The 19,070-nt window shown below is 37.3% G+C and overlaps 1 protein-coding gene across 3 annotated transcripts in view; it reads right to left on the bottom strand.

Moving 5' to 3' along the window:
- Positions 1-19,070, bottom strand: part of dclk1a (doublecortin like kinase 1a) — a 47,978-nt gene that overhangs the window by 12,809 nt on the left and 16,099 nt on the right. For 2 of the 3 annotated variants that reach the window (XM_039676592.2, XM_039676589.2), the window contains exons 4-6: positions 15,569-15,668; positions 12,758-12,865; positions 4,115-4,209 (exon numbers count right to left, since the gene is read on the bottom strand). In XM_039676592.2, the coding sequence (XP_039532526.2) occupies positions 4,115-4,209; positions 12,758-12,865; positions 15,569-15,668 (303 nt within the window). Of the gene's footprint in view, positions 1-4,114; positions 4,210-5,283; positions 5,386-12,757; positions 12,866-15,568; positions 15,669-19,070 lie in introns of those variants that run through there. The other variant, XM_039676593.2, reaches the window with a different exon arrangement.

The following is a 19,070-nucleotide window of genomic DNA, read 5'->3' as shown; positions in this document are numbered from 1 at the left end:
GCTATGATACAAATGAAATTGTAACCTCGTTTATCTTGATTCAACCTTGTTTACCCAGACTGCGATGGATTAATACACGTTGAAAGGGTGCGTTACTGTTTTAGATGCGTTTTGACATCGATTAAAAATGTATTTGTCGCCATAGCGTCAAATGCGCATGTGTTCCATATTCTTCCCCAGAGAAACTGAGGGTTCATGGAAAAAAGAGAGACGACGAAGGGGATATGCCTACGGATACAGAGGCCACACACACACAGTATATATTCCCATTATAGATCCTCCACTCTTGTGTGCCTCATTTCTGAAAGTGGGTCATGCGTTGAATGCAATTCACACAGGCTTGAGCGGTAAAGCCAATTAATAATAAATCAGTAGTAATGATCAGTGTTCAAATCATTCAAGCGGAAGCAGTAAGGTCATTTAAAACCGTAGCATAAGCAATCCGAGAAGTTTATAATTGGCAATCTTTGGATTTTCAGGAGAATGGATTGCTAGCGGAGAACTGCTGTAATTACACACATTAGCAATGTATTTGCATACGCTGCAAACTAATTGATTAACCAAACCACAAAGCAGCGATAACAACATTCGGAGACTCATATAAATTCATAAGCTGTATAAAGAAGTGTCTGCTTCTTCTGAGCCTTTTAGCAGAGAACATTCAGTTCTTTTGCATTTCTATCATATTTATGAAAATGTTTTTTTTTCTCCTTCCTTCATTCACAAAACTCCACTGGGGGGTTTTCAAAGCCTGACCCACTTATGCAGGAGATGGTTGTAAAAGACGCTGAGATGCGTCTCTGCTTTGGGCTGTCCCAAATTCTCATTCTGCAACAGCAATGAGCTGAGAGCAAAGCCATCTGACAGAATCAAACCGCAGAGAGATCATCCAACTTTCGAGAGCTCAGGCTGCGGTACAAGATAAGTGAAAAGTATGAAGAGAATCTGAGAGTGTTTCCTAGCGGGTGGAGGGTGAACACAACGTGCCCAGAGTCGCCGTCTCTCTGCCGGCACGTCGACTCAATCACTAAATCATTAAAAGTCAGACTCTTCCACAAGAGGAAGTTTAGCCAATCCTAATGCAATCTGGCACAATGTCGAATATAAAAAGTTGAGCTGTACTTGATCTTAAAGGTGCAGCCAATGATTTGCTTATTTATGTCGGTGAGGATTCAGCTGCATGCATGTTATTTGCATGCTTAATGTAAATAACACGTTTCTCTATGAACCTACACCCTCAAAACCCTATTTAAAGGGATACTAAGACACGAAACGAGCGGTTTGTGTGAGAAAACGAACATTTTTTACCACTTGTAAGTAACCACAGACACATCCAAGCTTCGGTCTGCACAAGCGCCGGAAGTGATCTCTCGTGCGTGTACGTCACTCGTTGTTTACAGAGATTTCAGAAGTGTTACCCTTCACTGTGAAGATCTAAACATATTTAGATATACAGGAAATCACGGGAGACGATTTCGATATATCAACAGACAACTTAGATTTTTTTCCCCCAACCGCTCGAGAGATCACTTGGCTGTGGTTACAAGAATTAAAAACGATATAAATACGTCTCATTTTCTCAAAACCGCTCGTTTCGTGTCTTAGGCCATCAATGCGTACTTACATTTACGAGTCATTAAATCCTGTTTAATTTGGACTTCTCTGTGCATGCTATTTGAGGTGGTGACCATAGACCTCCATTATATGACTGACAGACAAGAACGGTTTGACCTAAAAATATCAAAATTGAAACTACTGCGGAAACAAAGACACCTACATCTTGGATGACCTTGAGGTAAGCTAAACAAACCAAAAATTAATTTCAAAGTGAACTATCCCTTTAAGGTCAGATAGTGGCTAACAGTTCCTGATTAATCAATATCAGCATATGAATTGACTGGCTCTACACCTGCAGCTGGATCTGAAGTGACCCAAAAGCTCAACATACTGTAGTGAACATTTGTATGCTGTAGAGCGAAGAAGCAGGAGTGGACAGACATTCAGAAAGAATGGAAGACAGAGAGACTCTGAAGAGAGAGACAGTCAGAGTAATCACTAGTGTTTAAGGCTCATGTAATAACCTGAGAGAAACTGCACTGGGAAGAAGAAATTTCTACTGCATTAAACCTCCTTGCATTAGTCTATGCAGGATTGGAGACACTTTGATCTGGTCACGTGCACAAACTCTTCCCACTCACACACACACTGGCCTCTGAAACCCAATGGTAAAGTGTGTTTCTAGGTGAAAAAAAAATGAACTGGTGAGTTGCATGTTCCTTCAACAGCATGTTTTATGCAATTTCTCTTTCCCCACCATACAGTCCCAATCAGGGTCCAAAACTCGCACTCGCCAAGCACCAAATGTGAGTAATATTGGTTTTGGTCAGTAAATAAAACATTAATGGCCAATTGACAGGTAATATTATTAGAAATCGCAGTATTTTACATAATTTGAAACAAATTGTAGTGAGTGACTAGTCATATTGTAACTAATGTAAGCGATCCGAGCGATTCAATCAATTAAAAACTTGTACTTGAGTAAAAAATGCAGGATGCAATTTTTTTCCTGCAGAACTTCATGTGTTGACACTTATCAGAGAAATATATCACTTTAGAAAAAAAAGAAAATAATAAATTTAAAACAAAATAGCAAATTTATTTTTTACAAGTGCCACAGAAAGTATATCATCTTGACACAACTTGTGCAACTTGTCAAACTGCTAGGGGAAAAAATGCTAAAATCTTAAATACAAAATATTTTTTAAATAAAAATCATGAAAAATAAAGCTTCATGGCAGGTAAGAAATATTGGTATTGGGGGAAATTGCTAAAAACCTCAAATTAAATATATTTTGAAACAGAAATCATGAAAAATAAAGCTTTGTGGCAGGTAAGAAATATTGGTATTAGGGGAAAATTGCTAAAAACCTCAAATTAAATATAGAAATCTTGAAAAATAAAGCTTCGTGGCAGGTAAGAAATATTGGTATTAGGGGAAAATTGCTAAAAACCTCAAATTAAATATAGAAATCTTGAAAAATAAAGCTTCGTGGCAGGTAAGAAATATTGGTATTAGGGGGAAATTGCTAAAAAACCTCAAATTAAATATATTTTTAAAAAAGAAATCTTGAAAAATAAAGCTTTGTGGCAGGTAAGAAATATTGGTATTAGGGGAAAATTGCTAAAAACCTCAAATTAAATATATTTTAAAATAGAAATCTTGAAAAATAAAGCTTCGTGGCAGGTAAGAAATATTGGTATTGGGGGAAATTGCTAAAAAAAACCTCAAATTAAATATATTTTTAAAACAGAAATCTTGAAAAATAAAGCTTCATGGCAAGTAAGAAATATTTAATCGCTCGCATCAGTGAAAATATGACTATTATTTCATACAATTTGTTTCAAGTCATGTAATATACTGCGGTGTTGGTGGTATTAATGGTCAATTTTCTCAAATACTCGCCATTGGCAGACAATGGCAAAAGTTAATTTTGGATCCTGGACTTGATGATTGCTGCTCTACTACAAGCAGAATTCATTCTCCATAGATGATTTTAATGGACTTTCACACTCAAAGTCCAGTAAAGACAGAAATAGCACATAAAATCTCCAAAAGTGGTGGCCCAGATTAAGGATTGACTGGATCTTAGCGCCACTTTGAAGTTAAGCTGTGCTGTCAATGAGGGCCTTGTCCATTTCCTGAGAACATAGAAGTAGGGTGTTATATGGTGCCCCGGATGGTGGCGGATGGCAAAAGGATGTTCTATCTAAGTGGAGAAGAATCTGTGGCTGGTTGCATAAACTGCTTAGACTACATGTTAGTCATCTCATTTTTTCTTCAAGACTGGTCAGTCAGTTACATAAAAAGGTAAATTGGTTTCATTTGGATTCAAAAAGTAAGACTGGTTAGCCGTCATAAACTGCTATGGTTACAGTTAGCGGCTATGTTTATGCAACTGGCCCTTGAACACTCAAATCACGCCATATACTGGGTAAACACTTTATAAAGGACATGAGTAGAATTAGGTTTAGATGATAGATGATATCAAATCCACCACATGGAAAGCAGATCTGAGGATCATGTTTGGTGATTGAAGAAGGAATATTGTCTTACCTTGCGTTTCTTCAAGCTCCCCGGGCTGGTGGGAGACGGACTTGGCGACTTTGCCGAATGGGGTGTGGACAGCTGACTGGCTGGGGTCCCATTCACTACAAGGGGAAAGAGGAAAATGCTTGAGTTCACGAAAAAAAAGTTTGTGAATGAAGCTCAGCAAATATTCCAAGCGCCCCAGGAGGCTGCCAGCGCTCTTATATTCAAAAAGGGAGATCTTAAAAAGCCTGTCATTAAATAAAGAAGAAATCACCCACACAGCTGCTCCTGCTTCCCACATTCGCATCCCTAAACAAATCATCTGCGGATAGAGTGCCACACACACCCAGTGGCACAAATCCTTACACACTCACATCTTCCAAGGCCCATCAGTCATGGTATGACTGCACTACAGGCCACTGAGAAGATCCAAACTCTCAGTCAACACCAAGCTGATTCATATTCACAGAACAATGCCCCTATTTGCTGATACAGATTAGGTAGCGTCCCTTGCCAGTTTAACAATCTTGTTACAATGTCACCAGGACATAAAAACATCCTTTGTCAAAATGGGTAGCAAAAAATAAATATATATTTTAAATGCAACATATTCTTTCTTATTCACTTTTAAATTTGAATAAAAGCAGCAGATTTGAGCATATGAATGAATGGAAAAGGTCAAAGCTTAGTGAAGGTATAACAGAAATAAACCAACGTATTTTCATGCAATGAATTTTTAAATACATAAAAATGATAAAATATTAATCATGAACTAGGCCAAACTAATTATGTCAGGTGCTACTGTCAAAAATGTGTAATTTAGTATATAAAACACACATATGCTTCCAATGTTACTTGCTGTTCAAATGCTTGAAATGACATAAACATTCCAGTGATAAATTGTAGATTTCCAAACTATTTTATTTAGAGCAGACAAATAGCTATGGGAATAGCCTTATATCAAGTTAAAACGTTTTTAAATAAAATGTGCATCAACACTATTCTCGGCCGTCCCTACAGACTAATTCAATCAGAAATCAATAGCATACTGATTTACATGTTTACATTTCAAATAAGAATGATTCTGACTCTGGCATCAAACCAGCTGAATAAACATCACTTTCAATCTCCGACTCCGTCATGAAAAGTAAAAGCCAGTTTCCGTAAAAGAGCACTGAATCCGCCTCTCCTACCTTCGTATTGCAGCATCTTGAGACACAGTGCTATTCCAGGCGGCAGAAAGCAACAGCACTCGCTGAGCGCGGATTCCAATGAATGGAGCAGCGGCGAGCAGAGCGGAGTACAGCGCGTGAGCCGCTGAGCGCTCATTGGCTCGCAGCCTGCTTGCGTGGCTGTGACGCGCGCCTGAGCCAGTGCAGTACGGTAAGTGGGAGGCGCGCGGGCTGAGGTAATGGTGGAAACGCGCCGAATCTTCTCACCGACGACAGACCTTTAATGGCACTCGAACCACGGCCAGATTCAAACATAAACACTACCGTATTTTAACATGAAATAGTAATTTCCAATGTGTGGTGAAAACAACGTCGAATGACCAAGCAATGAACCTACTTAAAATGTGGCGTTATTTAATTGGTTAGCCTATTTGATCTCAGGTAACGTTAGGCAATTTATTTATTCATTTTTGTATTATTTGTTTTCAGGCATTTATATGATTATTTAGCTATTGATTCATTTCTTTCGTTTTTGAATAACACAAGATAAGATGTTTTAAAAAGCCTATAAAAAGTGCTTCTTTATAAAAGCAATTTGTCAACATGACCCTTTGTGATCTATGTGGTGTTTACAGGAACGACACAAAGATCAATTATAGCTTGTTAGATGTCAATACTGTCAGCGTTCAGACTATTATTATTGAAAGTGGTTAGTTTTTGGCCAAAACAAAAACACTGAACTGAGTTTTTAATTTTTTTAATAGACAAAGTTCTCTTTGAAATGCATGACTTGAGTGTGTTTTACAGATTTTGCTGTTTTGGCAACATTTTGGCAATTTTCCTTATCCCATATAGCGCAAGTCTATTTGATGTTATGTTTACATCTGGAAGATGTATTTCTAAGAGTGTTTGCTCACCTGCAATACGTCTATAGGAAGTTTCCTGTCAGATGTCAAATAGACGTTTAGAAGAAGACATCTTCTAAATGTCTATTTGACATCTGACAGGAAACGTCTTATAGACGTATTGCAGATGAGCAAACACTCTTAGAAATACATCTTCCAGATGTAAACATCACATCAAATAGACTTGTGCTATCTGGGATAAATATGCCCAAAAAACTTGTGAAGACATTTCAAGAGGTATTTTACTATTTAAAAGGCTCATAAACTTTCAAATCATATTTTTACTTTGAATATTAAGAGATTTGTATGAAGGCCAAGTTTTCACCTTAATATAAAAAACACTTCTTTTGTCTTCATCAATATGTAAAACTAATGTGTGTGTTTGTGTATCTTTTTCTATCCCGGTGGGGACTTAAACCTGAATCCACACAAAAAATCCACACCTAAATTGAGGTCCCCATGGGTAAACACGCTTATAAAATTTTTTGGGGAAATGTAAAAATGCAGAATGTTTCCTGTGATGGGGTAGGGGCGGTGTAAGGGGACACAATATACAGATTGTTCAGTAAACCATATTCTATGGAGAGTCCTCACAAAGATAGTAAACCAGACGCGCGTGTGTGTGTGTGTGTGTGTGTGTGTGGAAGAACTGGGTGGAAGAAGTACACTCATTAGCACAATCTGTGGTGCTTCATTAATTTGATGCGAATTAATGATGCATCACTGTTTTATTTTCGGGTTAGTTCTCCAACACGCTCTCAAAGTTCCCTGTCAGAAATGGAAACAAGCTGTCCCACCGCCGGAGACAAGGGTTTCCAAATATCCTTAAACCCCTTTTGGGTTAAGGACGTCTAAAACAAGGAATTTTCAAAACTGGACTGGATTGAGGACCAAGTATCAGTTTAAGAATAACTGATTCTGATAAATGTTCCTCATTTGATCACACCATGAATAATAATGAATGTTTTCATTGTGAGCGGAAGGTTTGACAGCTCAAATGTACATCCATTTTCATGACTGAAAGTAATCAAATATCCTGTTCATAACCTGAGGTGGAATTTATTCCCCCCTTCCAGCACTCCCCCATAAATACACAAACATAAACGATGGACCTATAGTGGATTTTACAGCATTGCAGGAGACTGCTGGGAGAATGCCCATAGTTTATGTATGGGATATGTAAGCAGGGTTTTTAATACAAATATAAATTTAGACACTGAAAAGAGAAAAATGACTCTGAGTTTGCTCTTGTGTAACATGCTCAGCTGTGGGAGGATGGATCCAGTGATGTGACCTCTCTCTTTCACTCTCTCTCTCTCTCTCTCTGTTGTTTACTTCTCTCTTTTTCACACCAGGTGCAGTTTGCACCTGACCCTTTGTCCATAATTCAAAGCGAGGATATGATCCAAAAGGGACCGTAAAAGAGTGTCCTCCCCTGACCTGATCTAACACTCCCATACAGCTCAACAGAAAAAACTTCTGTCTGAATATGAATGACTTACGATTTGTTACAGAAGACATGATTATGTTTTAATTGGTTACAAATTTTTTATTAAATTCATCACACAAATATGACCAGAGAAAAGCCTGAAGGGCAGTTCAAAAGACATTACATATTGGCGCAGATGAGTAAATCTTTGAATGGACATTATAAAAAAGTGGCTTTAGAAATTAATATTAGACATTAAAAAATGAGAAATTATAGTGGAAATATTAAAAAAATAAAGTATTTATATGGCATTAGAATGAACATTTTACATGTTAACACACAAGTTATGCAATACACTATATACTGTATAAACACACTACTGCATTATTAAAGTATACTGAGCATCCAGATAGTGGTTCTGTCTGTCTTCTGTGGCGCTCTGCTCTGAGTACATTCACAAAAGCACATCTGTCTCACAGTGGACATTTTTAATGAAATTTCTATTTATGGTGCATCTATGTGATATGCACAACAGGCTTTCAGAGAGGAGCAAGACAGAGTGGACCAGGATACAGTATATCAGTTTCTATGCAAAAAGGGCTATGAAAAAAAAATGATTCCATCACCAACATACAAACAAACATGACTTTTCAAAGGCTTTTATTGCAGACAAACAGTGATACAGACAGATTTTCTTTTCTTTTTAAATAGCAATAATTGGCATGATTCTAGTGAAATTATTTTTTTTATTTTCTTTTGTCTTTGTAGTTTTCTTTTTCTTTTGTTTTTGAAATGTTGTAATGTTGTTTTGTTTTATGTTGTATGTGTTGTAAATTGTTTATGTTTTTAGGACCCCTTTGAAAATGAGATGTTACATCTCAAGGGGCTATCCTGTCAATAAATTCAAATTCAGATAACAAAAAGATAGATAACAGGGTTTAAGGTTTCTTATCCGTTTCCTCATCAGTTAGATAATTTGTAAAAAAAAAATGATGCCAATATCGGCCAATTAATTTGATATCTCTATTATTAATATAAAAGTCAAAACAACATTCACAAATCATTGTACTTTCCGAAAGGAAATATTTTTTTGAGCAAAACGGGCACTTGGATTCAAAGACTTGAGACTTGACTTGGACTCAAAGACTTGACTTGGACTCAAAGACTTGGACTTGTACCCCAAAGACTTGGACTTGTACCCCAAAGACTTGAGACTCAAAGACTTGACTTGGACTCTAAGACTTGAGACTTGACATGGACTCAAAGACTTGGACTTGTACCCCAAAGACTTGAGACTTGACTTGGACTCAAAGACTTGAGACTTGACTTGGATTGAAAGACTTGAGACTTGACTTGGATTTGTACCCCAAAGACTTGAGAGACTTGAATTGGACCTCGACCTCAAAGACTTGAGACTTGACTTGGACTCAAAGACTTGAGACTTGACTTGAGACTTGACTTGAGACTTGACTTGGACTCAAAGACTTGAGACTTGAATTGGACTAAAAGACTTGAGACTTGACTTGGACTCAAAAACTTGAGACTTGACTTGGACTCAAAAACTTGAGACTTGACTTGGACTCAAAAATTTGAGACTTGACTTGACCTCAAAAACTTGAGACTTGATTTGGACTCAAAGACTTGAGACTTGACTTGGACTCAAAAACTTGAGACTTGACTTGGACTCAAAAACTTGAGACTTGACTTGGACTCAAAGACTTGAGACTTGACTTGGATGTTGCTATTAGGGCTCAAACTGTAGAGTATGGGGCTAGCACCAAGGTCATGAGTTTGATTCCCGGAGAATGCATGAACTGATAAAATATGTGCAATATGGAATACAATACATAAATCACTTTGGATAAAAAAAAATTACAGATGCATAAATGTAAACGTAAAAGCCAGTAGCCTGCAGCCTACACTATAAGAAAAAATCTATAAAAATAGATTTTTAGTTTATGTATATTTTCTTCAAGCATTAAACACCTGAGAAAAAATCAATACAGAAAGTATTTCCCTATTACCAGTTTTACTGTGCATAGGGTCCTATTTTTACAGACTTTTTTAGCTATAACTTCTGTTGTCATTCCAAGTGAATGCACTTTCACTTTTTTTTGGAATAACGTGCAACGATGATTCATACACAATAATAAACATGCGTTAACAAAAGTTTTAGTTCAGTTTTCCTGCTGTAGGGCACATGCTAATGGGTTAATGAGCTGTTTGTGGGTTTGTCAGTAACGAGCTGAGCAACTGGCTAGAATTACACAGTAAGAATAATAACAAGGTCTCTGAATTAGACTGACAGGAGCAGCTCTTCATTTCCCGAGGACAGTCAGCCAGCAGTGTTTCAAGCTGATTAAAGATTATTCTCTGGTGCTCTAATTAAAGTTTACTCAGATAAACTGCTGAGATAAAAAAAAAAATCAGTCGACTACAAGGCAAAGCTCCTCCGTGAAAATTCAAAGAAAAGCTTAACAGAAATTTGTAAAGAGAACGACCTAAGATTATAGATCAGAAATCCTTAGTAAGGATGCCTTCAGTAAATAGGACAGGCACAGAAAGACATGCAGTCTGTAATGAACCATCTCCGCCATACCACACAGTTGTTGATAAATATGACAGAGAGAGGCTGTTTATGTCTGTCTCGCTGTGTCTCCTTTGTTAAAGCACCTCTAAATGTGTTGTCAAGCTCAACACTTGATCGTACCGCTCAAACTGTGAATAATTCGCAGGATGACATGGGCTTCAGTTTTTCGTTGTGTTAAAAAACAAAAGGCTTCTCGTAACTACACAAACAGTACATCATTGCCATTTGTATAGAAATTCACCAAAAGTGCGTTCATGTGTGTTTAAAGGGGTACAGGCCACTCTCAAACAGAAATCAATGTGCTATACTTAGCCTGACAGGGTGTATTATATAAACAGCACTCATACAGTGAGCAGCTTCACTCAGAGACACTTAAAGTAAGGACAGCTAGACCTTTCTTGATATCACTTATCTGATTCATCCCAAGAAATATCTCACATTTGACCTATGCTGTCTGACAGATTAAAAGGCAGATGCTTGTTTATCAGCCAGTCGGTTTGATCCTTTCAGTGACGGGAATTTTTAGTCTATAAATTGGCCGTCGTTTTTTCTGGTACCTGTGAATACAATGACATTGGCTACAACCTAGAAGTAACAATAACCAAACAGCAACGCAACAGCTACAAAATTGCAAGTGCAATCATATCTGTCCACTGGTCTTGCTGAGAAAGTACAGGACGCCTCCACTTAGTATACACCTGCCTACACCAGTGTGGGACTCCTAATAGGAGAGCGGGAAATAAAGACGTGTAAGGCATAGGTTTTAATGCTTTAGCTGCAGGTGGAGACTAAATTAAATAACCCCTAAAAATTAAACATTACAGACCCAGAGACCAACCCCAGGTAAAAACGATATAAATACTGTTCGTTTTCTCACACAAACCACTCGTTTTGTGTCTTAGGCCATCAACGTGTACTTCCATTTACGAGTCATTAAATCATGTTTAAGTTGGACTTCTCTGTGCATGCTCTTTGAGGTGGTGACCATAGACCTCCATTATATGACTGACAGACAAAAACGGTTTGACCTAAAAAATATCAAAATAGAAAATACTGCGGAAACAAAGACACCTACATCTTGCATGCCCTTGAGGTAAGCTAAAACACTTCAAAAATGAATTTCAAAGTGAACTATCCCTTTAAAAATCTCAAATATAATACAGTAGGCTTTATAGGGTTAAGACAATAATTAAAAAACGGGATTAGTATTTAAGAAAATTCTACAGCCTATGCTCTCCATTGACCTTCTGTTTGAGAACCCAGGCAGCTAAAGAACCAACATACCCATCATTATGTCTACAACTTTTTAATTTCTTAGCACTTTATTTCGAAACGATCATCAAACTTTGCAGACCGCAGTAAATTCATTCTTAAACCAGACCAGTAATGAAACCTTTGCAAACCTGGCACATTCTCCCTCACCCCGGGGTTTCTTATAGGATTAACGAGCCTGTATTGTGAAAATGTATGACTGGCACACCAATCACTCAAAGTGTAACCGATTCCATGCTTTTATGGATCACGTCTGCGGGTGTCTGCTGACTTGAAGTGATGAGCCACACTCTCTGAGCCTGCTTTCACTGAGCCTGCCAAACAGGAAAGGACGCCCATATATGGGCACCTCTATTGTCTCCAAGGCACAGCTCCCTAAGCCGGCGTCTCCATGACGACTGGATAGAACTCTAAGCCAAACCTCTACTCATAGAGATTCAACTGGTACGATTTAAGCCAATCATATAACGGATACAGGGGAAAAAAAATATTAACCAGCAGCTTCTAGACGTCTCTGCCACACATCTTACAGAGGTGAAGACGCAAAGGCGGTCTTTGTTAAAAAAACTAGAGCACAGATACACAGTAAAGCATTTTTTTTTTTTTTCCATAAACAGCTGATTTTTTCCCCCCTAGAAAGACTCATTCATACCTTTATGCCTAAAATCGAATAAATAAGCAATGCACAGTCTGGTTTGCAGTTCAATTTAGACTTTGCATTCAATCCAAAGTACCCTTTAACACCTTTAATACTATTATCTTTTTGGAATATGGATGGAGTAGCATGCATGTATTGTAACATGGCATATGGTAATCACCAGTGCAAACTGGAACAAAAGCAAACCGCATAGTGCCTATAATTCAGATCACACGCACAACAGTATTCATTGCAGAACAGTTGATGTGGATCTGCAAGACTGAGTCACACTACCCCCTCCATCTCCTCTCTCTCTCTCTCTCTCTCTCTCTCTTTCTCTCTCATCACCCCATCTACTTCCCTGCCTGTGCCTCAATATCTCATTTCTCTCATCTTTGACTCCTCTCCACCGGGATGTGCCCTTCTGAATCCGACAGCTATATCCAAATGCAATTCCACTGAAGCCAGCAAACACACTCCGCTCCAGGGGTGCACACACAGAGGGGTGCTTTATTGCACGGAGAGCTGTCACACGTGACTTCCTATTACTTTGTTTTTATCTGATGCGAGAAGTTAATCATCATCTTTTAAATGTTCAAATCGACAATGTTTGAGAAGAAACTATTCAGAGAAGCATTTGCTGTAGCACATATGATCATTACCTGATCCAGAAGGAGACTTGCTGCGTCTGGAAAGGGCAAAGCTTCTGGGAGAGCTTCTGTTTAAAGACCCCATCTTCCCATAGGACATTGATTTCATTACCCGGCACTCTGTCACACAACAAAAAACACATTAGTGAAGTCCAAAAGTCTGAAAAACTAACAAAAGCACTAGTATTTGGCAGCTGAAAAATAAATGTGCATTTCAGAAAGTTTTAGTTTTTGGTATGTTGCCCTTCTGCTATCTATCAGAAACAAAGAAAGATATTTTGAAAAATGTCAAGGGAGACCATGGTTGAAAGAAAGAACGAGAAAGGGTAAGTAAATGATGATTGCTTACTTTTCACTATTTCAATAGTTTTTAATATCACACCACTAAATGACTCTCTAGTTTGATTGATCTCAAATCCTCTTTAAAAGTCCTCTAAAACTAAAACTCTTCCCAAAGATAATCCTTAAACGGAAGTACTAAATTAATCCTCCTTCAAAAACAGTCTGCTTGTTGAAGCGCATTTATGCAAGCGTGATCAGAAAGATGGCAGTGCCTTAACCCTGAACATAGATCAGAGACTGGGGATTACATTAGAGACGAAGCGCTGCTTAGCTTAGCTTCTCGCATGCTCCGTGTTTATCTGTCCCATTTTTGCTTTTGCTGCAATAACTCTGTGTACATAATACATTCAGAAAGCAATATAACTGCGACACCAGTTATGACAGTAAATGCCACAGCCTATTAAGGCAGGGATTTATTGAAGGGCAGAATGCCACTCTACTCTTTGTCTCAATGGAGTTACATTTAGAGAGCAAGATTCAGCCCGTATCTCTCCATACTAACAAATCACCTCCTAATACAGTAAAAACATCTCAATTGTTAATCACAGCCTTACATAATCGTGTTTATCGACAATAACTTATAGTAGAAATAAAAATGAACATGGGATATCACTGACAAAGTGCTGTTATGGGGTCCCAATTCTGCTCCTATTATATTAAATATGTGTTCTTGAGGGAAATCTTTGTCGTCAAAGACTGCCATTTTGGCTCCGACCATCTCGCCATCGGCATGCTTCATATGTTCCTCTCGGCTCTGATCAAAACTCATTAGAACGGCACGTGTCCCTCTACTAGTGCCTTCATAATTAAATCTCTACTCATGATTGACTGCACTCGCACTAATCCACCGTGATAAATCCTCTGATATTCTTTATTTAATTTGTTCGGTAAAGTGCAACTCTAATTCGGTAATAGCCACTGGTAATAACTCAATACAATTATCAATTAGGTCGGATAGATTGATAGATAGATAGATAGATAGATAGATAGATAGATAGATAAAGAGAGAGAGAGAGAGAGAGAGAGAGAGAGACAGATAGATAGATAGATAAAGAGAGAGAGAGAGAGAGACAGATAGATAGATAGATAGATAGATAGATAGATAGATAGATAGATAGATAGATAGATAGATAGATAGATAGATAGATAGATAGATAGATAGATAGATAGATAGATAGATAGATAGATAAAGAGAGAGAGATAGAGAGACAGATAGATAGATAGATAGAGAGACAGATAGATAGATAGATAGATAGATAGATAGATAGATAGATAGATAGATAGATAGATAGATAGATAGATAGATAGATAGATAGATAGATAGATAGAGAGACAGACAGACAGACAGACAGACAGACAGACAGACAGACAGACAGACAGACAGACAGACAGACGGATAGATAGATAGATAGATAGATAGATAGATAGATAGATAGATAGATAGATAGATAGATAGATAGATAGATAGATAGATAGATAGATAGACATATAGACAGACAGATAGATAGACAGACAGATAGATAGATAGAGAGACAGATAGATAGATAGATAGATAGATAGATAGATAGATAGATAGATAGATAGATAGATAGATAGATAGATAGATAGATAGATAGATAGATAGATAGATAGATAGATAGATAGATAGATAGAGAGACAGACAGACAGACAGACAGATAAAGATAAAGAGAGAGAGAGAGAGAGACAGATAGATAGATAGATAGATAGATAGATAGATAGATAGATAGATAGATAGAGAGACAGACAGACAGACAGACAGACAGACAGATAGATAGATAGATAGATAGATAGATAGATAGATAGATAGATAGATAGATAGATAGATAGATAGATAGATAGATAGATAGATAGATAGATAGATAGATAGATAGATAGATAGATAGATAGATAGATAGATAGATAGATATCAAAAGTGGTATCAAACATTCATAGAAATTATAATCTGTTACACTGTTATTCTTTGCAATTAATTTAATTTGTACATTTCAATTTAGTTGTTATAATACTTGGTTATTATAATTGATGTCTTCACTATACTATGTGTTACAAGCTTTGGCAATATTGTAATATGTACAGTCATGCCAATAAAGCAATTTGAATTGAATAGATAGATAGATAGATAGTTTTTACATCCAATGAGGGAATTATGGGGCAAAGGAGAGAGGGAGTGAGTGATGTCTATCTAAGTAGACATGGCAAAAACCCAGAAGTGGTTGGTGTAGGCGTTAAAGGGGAATATGCCTTTCTTTTCTATTCCACATTTATGTGATGAATTTTTAATGGACTCATTCATTAGTTGCTTATGAACTAAATGGTAACAGGATGTTCTTCATTCAAGATGGGACAAAGAGAAAGTTTGTGTGTAGGTGGAAGAAGCCATCCACACAGGCCTTATGCTGATGAGATCATGCATTCTTTTGTTGAAATGGACACAAAGGAAACTACAGAAGAGCTCTTTACCGCTCTCATCCAACAGGAAGTCATCCTGGTAACGGAACTTCTCCGGGCCGCATGCGATGTAGATGTCCTCCTCCCCGAAAAAATCTTGAAGGCACATGACCTGCGATTGGAAAGAGAAAGTCATTAGATCCATTACAGCATCTGAATGTCTATTAAACAAAGGCTTAAGGACAGAAACCCTAATGATCAGAGAGCCCAAATCACAGATCCAATCCAGAGATGGTTTGGTGGTGATCACCACCCAGAAGGCTTTGCTGAGCACATCTCTAATGTCTTTTTAAAATGAGTAACCACCAGCCCTGTTACTGTTGATTGCTCCTAATCAAGAAGAAGTTGGATCTACCAGCCAAGCCTCATTTCCCATCAGCCCTTTGGCTGAAAACCTTTTTAAAGATCATTTCAGAAGACAATGAATCAAGGGGACAACAACTAAACAAATGCATGTATAATCAGCCTTGAGCACAGCACAAAACACACATGGGGGATACACAGGCACGTTTCAGAGAAGAACCATGAAATTATTCCTGTTTTATGACAAAGTATGATTTCTAACCCCCTAGCACATGAATGGAGAGAACGGTTGTTTGTATTGAAGGAAGAGGCTATAAACAATTTTAGAGAAACTTGATTTTAGATTATAAGGATAAGGATATTGAGAATTGTATTTGCTATTTCATTCCAGTTATTATAAAATTATTTAAGTAGTTCTGAGCATTTTGACATGTTGCTAGGTAGTTTAAGGTGTTCTCTATAGGCCCTGTTTACACCTGGTATTAAACAGTAGTTCACTTTTAAAAAAAACTTTTGCTGATAATTTACTCACCCCCATGTCATCCAAGATGTCCATGTCATTCTTTCTTCAGTCGAGAAGAAATTAAGGTTTTTGATGAAAACATTCCAGGATTTTCTCCATACAATGGACTTCAATGGGAACCAAACGGTTCCAGGTCCAAATGAGAGTTTCAGTACAGCTTCAAAGGGCTTTAAATGACACCAGACGACGAATAAGGGTCTTATCTAGCGAAACGATTGGTCATTTAAAAAATAAATGCAAACTTTAAGTTTTATAAGCACAAATGGTTGCTTTGCTCTGTTCTGTGATAAGCATTCGTGACTCTCCTGTTCAAACTCGTCCATCAAAATGAAGAAATCTTTTTTCGAGTCATGACTCGAAGGGTCCTACTAGATAAGACCCTTAGCTATTCATCGTCTGATGTCGTTTAAAGCGTTTAAAGTGGTAGTTGTCAATGGAGGGACAGAAATCCCTCAGATTTCATCAAAAAGATCTTCATTTGTGTTCCACATGAACGAAAGTCTTGAGTGTTTGGAACGACATGACGGTGTAATTAAAGACATTTTTTTTAATCCATTCAGAACACACTTGCCAAGCAGCATGCTAAAGCACTCAGAAAACAAGTCTGATTGCTTGTAAATGTTATAGCACACTTCTCAAGCGGCACAATTTGAGCTAGGCTCTCATTCAGCACAAACAGATGAATTATGCAGCAAAGTTCAACACCTAGAGTTAAATGTCACAGAAGTCACAGATTAATGCAGATCAATTTATGGCATTTTCAGGCGTAAACAACATTAGTTAAATGGCATGGCACAGTTTAGCTAGGCCTACAACACGTGGCTAAGATACGAGAAAGAGAAGAAGAGGAGGATAAAAGCCTCTGTTCTGAGAAGAACTATATGTCCAAAACAGCAGGAGCTCCGGCCTTGAGGATCAGAATTTTTCTGATGTTTTTCATCATCAGAAAACATCAGAAAAACAGTTCCACATCCGCGTTCAGCATGCCAAGGCTCGGAAAGACCTCTGGGAAGAAGGTGATGTGCGAAAATAGGGGAGAGAGGGAGAAAGTAAGAGAGATGGAAGCAGCAAAACGTCAACGGAGATACGAAACGTCTCCCAGAGCGAAAAAGTAGCTTTGATGTCGCAAAGAAATGTAAAAACGAGTTCACCTATGCAACAACTGTGATCAGAAGTTCTCTGTTTCTCTAAGGGGAACAGACAAAGTGATCAAGCTGCACAATAAACAGCAGAGATATCGAAAGATTAAATGCTTATAACAGCAGTGTTAAAAGTTTGGCAAGGATGTTAAATCTTTTTTGTTTAATTTTCGATTAAGCATGCAATAGACTTGAAAAATGTTTAATTCTTCATTATGTTTCCTGACAGAAAGCATTATTAAATAAAAATTGTATGTTTTACAAGTTAGATGGGCACAGACTAGTCTCCGCCTAGAAGGTAACTGGATTATTGCCATTGTTTATTTCCCGTTTTGCAATGCTTCAATTGCGCCATCTAGAGGAAAGTGTGTGGCAGCGCATGATGGATATGTCTTCTGGTGTGCTGACAGCAGCGCCATCTTTGATGAAAATGAAAGCGAGGATGTGAGGGATAGACATGCATCTCTTCAGTGGGTTGCACTGTTATTTAAAGTATTTTTGGATTGTTTTGCTGACGAAACTCTGCAAAAATATATTTACAAGAAATATTAGTAGACAAAAAAACATTTAATGTTCTTACTGTGAATGTTTCTGGGTTAGATTCATCGCTAGAATAGAGTATTTACCTAAATTAAATGGTGCAATGATTTATGAGACAACTAGGTGTCGCTGTTTCCATACGCTAAGAATACAAGAACTGCAAAACTGGCCATATTATTTTTGCATGTAAATGGATTTGAAATGCTCTGGCAAACCTGATTATCTCATGTATTGAGTCAAAACTTAAATGTTAGTAATAAAACACCCAAACATACATTTTCCATCACTCTTTCATGCATAAAACTAAGAAAAATGTGACAGCACCATTAGCATGAGCAGTGCGTTGCAAATTATTAATTATATTTCAATTCAATTATAATGTTATTATAATATTTTTACATAGAAATTTAACACAGTTTAAAACAAAGATACTCTATACTGTATAATAATAATAATAAAATGAAAGAAAAGAAAAGAGAAAAAAAATCTGAAAAAATGACTGACTTTGGGACTGCACTGAATAAATTAAACTACATTTTGTGTTTTGAAATGTCTCTTCAAGACAGTGTGTTACTGCAGTACAGATGCTCCATCTTGTTCTCACCCTCGGCTCTGCTAATTCAGCAAGAAAAAAAAAAACTGTGATATGCTATTTTTAATCACTGTCAGGAAAGTTTCACAGAGGAACAGAACAAAATGTTTGGAACTACTTGAGGAACTGAACAGAAAGTTAGGCCAGTCGGGGTTATATCTGCACAAATACACTATGGCGTCATCAAAAAGGAGGACAATACGAAGGACAAAAAAGATCCAAAAGTAATCCAAAATTAAGGTGATGTAAAAATCTTCCGTTATTTTGGTATGAGAAAGTGGGAAAGCTGAACCTTGATTAGATATTTTTGATATATGGCAGACCCTGATTTTACCAAATGCAAAATGTCATGTTTATGTCAAGTTTAGGCTTACAACCAGCTTAACAACTTACTAACCCTTTATGTATTAGTTTCTC

The sequence above is a fragment of the Pimephales promelas genome, chromosome 23 (genome assembly GCF_988280905.1).
Source record: "Pimephales promelas chromosome 23, fPimPro1.hap1.1, whole genome shotgun sequence".
In the NCBI taxonomy this organism is placed as follows: domain Eukaryota; kingdom Metazoa; phylum Chordata; class Actinopteri; order Cypriniformes; family Leuciscidae; genus Pimephales; species Pimephales promelas.
Note: the sequence above shows the minus strand (reverse complement) of the source record. Positions and strands in the feature narration are given on the sequence as shown.